The sequence below is a fragment of the Acomys russatus genome, chromosome 17 (genome assembly GCF_903995435.1).
Source record: "Acomys russatus chromosome 17, mAcoRus1.1, whole genome shotgun sequence".
Classification (NCBI taxonomy): Eukaryota; Metazoa; Chordata; class Mammalia; order Rodentia; family Muridae; genus Acomys; species Acomys russatus.
In genome coordinates, this window is record NC_067153.1 from 38,431,032 (window position 1) to 38,438,372 (window position 7,341).

Consider the following 7,341-nt stretch of genomic DNA (forward strand, 5'->3'; position numbering starts at 1 on the left):
TACTGAAGATGTCACCAGGTGTCTAGAGCTAAAGGAGAGTGAATACTTTGGACTTGTAAATTCACTTCTTTCTCAGAACCTAAAATATTAACTTCTAGAGAAACCATAGGTTATGCACACTAGAGGTGTGTGTGTTTGTGTGTGTGTGTGTGTGTGTGTGTGTGTGTGTGCGCGCGCATATCATACCTATGCGTGTACATGACCTTTTCTCAGCATAATCAGATGCTTTTGGAAAGTGGAAGAACGGTCTGCCTGCCCCTAGCATCAGCTCTGAAGGAAGAAACCCAGCGGTACCCCTCTCCTATCTGGGTAACAGGACATAGAGAGCTATGTGGCTGGCTGAGAGGGCAGAGGTGTGGACTGGCAGGCAGGACTCAGTGTAGCAAAAGAAAAGTGGAGACCTTGGCTGGGAGAACACAAGGTTTATTAGACTCAACTTAGGGGAGGACATTGAGCCCCTGGGAATGCCCCAAAGACCTCAGAGACTTATGTATACACAGTGGTGGTATTATACCTTGGAATTCTGCCTCTTTTCTGTGCTGTCCACCTGCATCCAGGGCCAAGAACAACATGAAAATGGCATCCTGAAAGCCCAAGAGGCAAGTGGACACCTACCCAGCAGGGACTGGAACAAGGACTAAAAAAACAAGTTGTCTTACACCCTACCCCCACCACAGAGTACCTACAACCCACAATGCATCACTAGAGGGCTCAAGGGAGGAGTGATTACACATTGGGATACAAGGATGAGGGCAGGAGTAGCAGGAAGTGCCATCACAGCAAGGCCTGCAGGAGGACTGAGGCCAGGCTGCACAGAAGCACCCCTGCCAGGGTACAGGTGCTGCCCCCAGTGGGAACTGCTGCATTGCAGAGGTCTTCCTTGCAACAGGAAATGTTGGAGTGGATGTCAGCACCCATGATCTGCATATTTTCAAGAGGTATCTTATTCTTAGGGCAGGTGGGAAGGCAGTACTTGCTTCTTGCTTTCACTTTTTGAGAGCCTGCAAGACATCAAGGAGTGACCTCACAACTTATGCAGGAAGGAGTATGCCAAAGTCTGAGGCACATGGCACCAGGCCTGGGTGGCCCAGCCTTGTCTCTAAGGCATATAGAAACCAGACATGGAGGCTCATACTTGTAATTCCAGAATTTGGAAGATGGAGGCAGGAGGATTTTTATGAGTTCAAATGCAACCCGAACCACATGGGGGAGTTCTAGGCCATCCTGGGGCTGGAGTGAGACCCAGTCTTAAGAAACAAAAGAAAACAAACAAACAAAATCATGGGCTGGTGAGGTGGCTTGGTGGATAAACTCCTTGCTTGTGCAAGCGTGAGGAGCCCAGTTCCAACCCCCAGAGCCCTTCAAAGAAGGGCAGGATGGTGGCCTACTTGGTTTTTGTTTGTTAGTTTTCCACGACAGGGTTTCTCTGTATAGACTTGCCTGTCCTAGACTCCATTTGTAGACCAGGCTGGCCTCCGATTCACAGCAATCTACCTGTCTCTGCTTCCCAAATGCTAGGATTAAAGGCGTGCATTACCAAGCCCAGCAAGGTAGCCTACTTGTAATCTCAGTGCTGAGGAGGCAAAAAGGCAGATCCCTGTGGTAAACTCACTGGGTAGACTAGCTGAGCCTGTAAGCTTGGGGTTCAGTGAGAGACCCTGCCGCAGTAAAGAAAATAGATGTCAAGGAGGATACCTGTCAACCCCTAGGCTCCATACACTTGTACTCACAAGTGCATGTACACCCACACATATATACACACACGTGCACATACACACACTGTGTTGAGGGTTCCGTCAGTGAACTGCTTGCATGGAAGCCCAAGGACTCAAGTTCAATGCCCAGCACCCAGGTAAAGAGACAACCAGGCATGGTAGTTCTGCTTATGGACTCCGTGCTGAGGAGGAGGCAGGAGGTCCCAGGCACTCTCAACCAGCCCCCCCCCCCCCCCTCTCGCAGCCTACTTGGCAAACACCAGATCCAAGTGAGAGATCCTGTCTCAAAAACAACATGGTTGGGACTAGAGGAACGGCTCAGCAGTTAAAAGTGCTTGTTGCTCTTGCAGAGGCCCAGGGTTGGATCTTGAACCCATATTATGGTTTACAAGAATCCATAACCGCAATTCTAGGAGAACCACACTCATTCACATAAAATAAGATAAACAATTCTTTCTAAAAAGTAGGCTAGGGACTGGAGAGATGGCTTAGCAGTTAAGAGTATTGTGTGCTCTTCCAGAGGTCCTGAGTTTGATTCCCAGCACCCACATGGAATATGATAGTGGAATATGCTGCCCTCTTCTCCATGCAGGTATATATGCAATTCTCCATGCAGGTATATATGCAAATAGAACACGCATACATAAAACAAATGAATTTGAATAAAGTAAATTAAAGTAGACAGTGCTTAAGAAATGATACGTAAAGATGTCCTCCAGACTCTATATACATGCACACATATGCATCCACACTCATAGACAAACACATTCACTACACACACGCACACAGGGAGGGGGCTTGGCACAGTCTGATTTCACCCAGTGCCATAGCAGAAAGGGCAGCTAGCCTCTCAGATTCTGGCTGTTCCCACAGGCATCTGTACCAAAGGGGTTTGCTCCAGGAGATGTCACACTGTGGAAGGGAACAGGAAACTGAGCAGAGAGTGGGTCTGCTCCTGCCTTGTCTATCTGGAGGATATGCCTGGATGCTGACACTTCGAGGAATCTGGTTTGTCCCAAGGTCCCTTTTCCATCAACATCCCAGGCTCATTCCTTCAGCCTAAACTCCAGATTCCTTCATGAAATGCAAAGACTCACTAAGTGCTCTCAGGTCTCCGGGTCCTTCAGGAGCCAGTGAGACCCTAGACATAGAGTAGGGGCAGGAGCACCTCATGGCTGCACTGGTGAGGGGGGGAGAGGGTGATGATGACAACTGTGAATTCCACAGGGGCAGCCTGCTTTAGGACCACCTTCCAGCACATACCTGGACCCCAGGGCATAACCCCCACTTTGCAGGAGCCCCATTCCAGTTCCAGGAGACCCTTCGTTGTGCGGAGGGGAGCTATTTTTTTTTATATAAATAACTGGTCCATAGTGCCGAGATGTTTTCTTCCAAGCCACCCACACCCATCTTCATACAGACCACAGGGAACTCACCCACAGTCGCTTCCACATCCTGAGTGACACAGACTCCATCAGGGTAGGGGCAGGTAAGAGATTGGCAGGAAGCTTCAGATGTGACCCCCTGGCAACTGTAGCAGCGCAGTCCCTGAGCTGAGAAGGAAGCCAACACATGAGGGCCAGGGCATGGGCTTCTTCGCCTAGACCCCTCCCCTGCATCAGCTTTACTTCCACACAGCTGCTGGTCTATAGGACAGAGCAAGAACACTCCACCAAAGGGAACAGTGAGCCAAGAGCCCCTTGGTCAAATATGCTGGGTCCTAGCCAGCCCCACAGGAGAGACCTGGACCCCAAGAGGTATTAGGGAGACAGTACAGTCACCATAGCAGGAAGATGGAGACAGCTGATGTCAGATGACATGGTGAGGAGATGAGTGAGTAGGTACTGGGCAGCACAGGGCCAGCTGATGGGGAAGGCTGTTCTGACCTCCTTCCTCCATCCACCCCTGCAGAGCTGGCCCCTGGCCCTTGGAGCATGACATGCACTGGACTTCCCACAGGCAGTTCAAAGCTGAGGCTCACCATCAGACCTCCCACAGTACAGATATAACTAGAAGTATAGGGGTATCTGCGGGCTCAGAGCCTCTTAGAGTACAGACGTCCTAGCATTTGGGGACTTCATGTAGCTCGGCTGGGACATAAGAAAAAGGTCATATAATGAGAGTTGAGGATTCTAAACTTTTTTTTGGTTCTTTGAGACAATGTTTCTCTGTGTAGCCTTGGCTGTCCTGGAATCACAAGGCCAGCCTGGTGTAAAAAGTGAGTCCAAGATTCGAAACTCTTAGAGTTGGCAGCTGGGACAGGAAAAGAAACCTCTGCCAGCTTGTAAGTGCATCAGCCAGTAGCCTGGCTGCCATTAAGGGCAGCAGGATAGCCTGGGGACAGCGCCTCCTGGTGGCCACAGTGTGTCCAGGCCTCAAGAAAGAAATGAGAGCTGGGCAGGAGGGTGCAATTAGTGTTTCTGATGCTCTGGGTCCTGAGGAGTGTCATCTTCCACCTTACCGCACCTGGCTACTCACGGGGGAGGTGGTGAAGTTCAAGAGCCTCACCTGCCCTGTGCTGAAAGTTGCAAGGCCGGCGCTGGCCAGTTTACAGAACCAGGAAACCACCCTAGCACAGGAGGGTTCACACACCACAAGCCAATCTCCCAAAGGGCATGCCCTGGCCCCAGCACACCTCAGGCCCTGGGCATAGAATGAAAATGCAAGTGCACCCACAACACTTAGTTCTTTTTAAAAATCTCCTTGTCAACAGCCTGCCCATCTCTCATTTTCCAACTCACCTCTCTCTGCACACAGTAGGGCCACAAGGAAGATGAATACACAGGACTTCATAGCGTGGGAACTGTTCATCCTAAGAGAAGGCGTGGGTGCACAGATAAACCGTTAGAAGTTGGACCCAGTTAACAGCCCCCAATCACATCCCTGGGCTCTCCATGTCCTGCACAGGCTCAGGCATTCAATCTCCCACCCTCCAAACCTCCACACGTTTCCCCAGGAACAGATATCTGCCTGCTTTGCTTCTCCACCACCCACCCAGCTTCCCTTCCTAATCCCAAGCTCCCACCCAGCGGTATCCTGAGGGCCCTTCCCTCTGCTTGCCACCCCAAAGCTGACAGCTCACCTCACTCCTCTCTGTGACCAGGCTCTAGGCACAGTGGAAACTTCTAGCTAGATGTGGGCTGATATAAGTACCCTACTGTCCCTCGGCTCCTCCCAGATGGTTTCCTAAAAAAGAGGGTTTTCTGTACTTCCTCCATGCCAAAAACATCATAGCCTAAGAGTTGATTAGGCTTGTTCCTGACATGGAGAAGTTAGACTTGTAAGGAAATTGAGGAGTTGCTATTTATATAGCAAGAAAAGGGGCAGCTTGCCCAGCCTTTTCCTTGTTTTGATTTTTGTTTGTTGTTTGTTTTATTTTGCTTTAGTTTGCTTTTGGTTTTCAAGGCAGGGTTTCTCCCTGTAGCCTTGGCTGTCCTGGAACTTACTCTATAAGCCAGGCTAGCCTCAAACTCACAGCCATCTGCCTGCTCTGCCTCCTGAGTGCTGGGTGAAAGGCAGACACTGCCATGCTGGCTCCACCACCTGGCTGTTTCCTGTTTCTAAGTATTGTTTAGGGTTTCAGTGGCTCAGAGCCCCCTGTCCCCTTTCATACAACCAGATAAGCAATTGACCACTACTTGGAGCCTGGCTCTGGTGAGCAAGCCCCCAACAGGGTTTTGTGCCCACAAAGTGAGGGTCCTGAGCCAGGAAGTAACTGACAGCTGCCATGGGAGATGTTAACCAGTGTCTGATGTGTCTGAGTGCCATTTGGTTCTGCAGGTGATGTTGGCATCTTGTGGCTGGAGCCACAGATGCTTTTCACAGCACAGGACAGTTGATACAGAGGTTGAATGATCGCAGTGTGTGTTGTTTTAATTGGAAATCGTTGATCCTTCTATTTTACCAATAAAGGCTCAGAGAGGCAGAGAAATCACCCAGCTGACCTTTCTACTCAGCTTACATCCTGATGTAAAAGGCACAAAATGCTCACTAGTTCACTTGACAGCCCAGGAGGAAAATGCCCAAAAACCCAAGGCCAAAGGCTTGCTAGCTCAAAGGCCATGGAGCTGAGGAGCTAAGAGCCAAGCTAAAATCCCAAGCTAATGAAGCACCAAAGACCTTCCAATTCTACAGTCTGTCTTAATACACCTCAATTCAAAGTCCCTCCTACTCTTTAATCCCAGTCAGCTGGTTTCTTGCTCTGCCCCTTGAGCTAGGATCAGCTTTAGTAATTCATGTATACAGAGAGCTCTCGGATTAAAGGTGTGTGTGAGGTTAGTGACCATACCTTAATTACCTATTTACAACAAACAGTTTTTGGATTGGATTAAAGGTGTGTTAGGGTTCAACCAGAAGACAGGTTTACAGTGGGATCAAGGACAGAAAGACTTTTACAGTTTAAGTGTCATGGATCACACAGAAATCAAATATCCTGCAACTAGTGCCCCCAATGTTGTCTAGAGTGGGGAGACCCTGCCTTGCAGAAGCATCTGTGAAGAAGCCACAAGTTCATTTTCCCTGGCAATGCAGTTTGGCCCACTGCGTGTCCCCACACTATGAAGTCCAGGTCCAAGGTGTCCCACAAAGGACATGGGTCTCCCTAGTGTTTAGTCACCACCTTGTGACATAATATTCCAATAATGGAATCAACACCAGTTACCCAACTGTTAACTGCATCTGTGGCTCAACCCTGGGGTGAGCAGGAAGGCCCCACATGAAGGCCAAGACTGAGTTCCCTAACCTCATGGAACTGAAACTCCAGTGAGTGACCCCACTTAAGTGCCTGCAAGAGATACAGATAGGAGAAGGAAGGCTGGCCACAGAAAGAGGCCTGAGCTGGAAGAGCATCCTGAGGTGACACAACAGCAAAAGAATACGTATGCTCAGAGCATAAGAAGTCCCAAAGAGGAACACAGAGTCAGTGACTCTGAGCACATCCACTTTAACAGGGAAGGACATCTCCAAAGGGAAGGAAGATAGAGGCTCAGAGAACCCAGCAGATTCTCCTGATGCAAGCCACAGGGCAGACATAGGAGTCACATCCTTTCTATTGCTTCTGGTTGGTTCCACATTTGTATATCCAACTCCAGTGTCAGTGTTCTGACTTACAAAGATGATTGATGGAAGAAAAAGAGGCATTACAAGATGAATTTGGGGGTTCTTAAGCAGCAGGGGGCTCAATCTCTCAAGGACTGAATGACAAACCACAGGCTACTTCAAAGCCTTAATGCCATCTCTCCAGAATTCATGCAAAAAACAATGGTTCTGATAAAATTCTGCTACACTCAAGGCCTCCACCCTAGCACCAAGACAAATCCCTTTCTTGTTTCCCTGCAATCTATAAGGCAAGCCAACCAATTCACCCCCATACCACAGACCCCAGAACAGTACTGGGAGGAAGAAAGCAAGAAAACTTTTCTATGGAACTCCTTTGCATGTTGCTCTGGGCACCAGTTCATACATAACCAAGTAGAAGTGATGCAAAGGGCCTCAGACAGCAAGGGCCTGCCAACAAACATAGGGCATCAATGACAGACCCAAGTCACAACTCCATCCAGTTTCAACTTGGTAAAGCAATGAGTTTATAGGGTTTATTTACAGAGCACGGGTGAGATCACTTTCAGAA

At 49.1% G+C, this 7,341-nt stretch overlaps 1 protein-coding gene across 1 annotated transcript; it reads right to left on the bottom strand.

Annotated features, from left to right (window-relative positions):
• Positions 1–774: 774 nt before the first annotated feature.
• On the bottom strand, positions 775–4,526 carry LOC127201289 (lymphocyte antigen 6A-2/6E-1-like). The gene is made up of 3 exons (XM_051159738.1): positions 4,457–4,526; positions 3,152–3,268; positions 775–1,001 (listed from the first exon to the last, which is right to left on the bottom strand). Exons 1-3 carry the CDS (start codon positions 4,524–4,526, stop codon positions 775–777), a joined length of 414 nt encoding a protein of 137 aa, XP_051015695.1.
• Positions 4,527–7,341: the final 2,815 nt, after the last annotated feature.

Bases quoted from the DNA above. Each gene is read 5' to 3' on its own strand.
- LOC127201289 (XM_051159738.1), bottom strand. From the start codon at position 4,526: ATGAACAGTTCCCACGCTATGAAGTCCTGTGTATTCATCTTCCTTGTG. The intron at 3,269-4,456 runs GTGAGTTGGAAA...CTTCCTTCTCAG, and splicing joins CCTACTGTGTGCAGAGAGAG to CTCAGGGACTGCGCTGCTAC. The intron at 1,002-3,151 runs GTGAGTTCCCTG...GATGTCTTGCAG, and splicing joins GGATGTGGAAGCGACTGTGG to GCTCTCAAAAAGTGAAAGCA.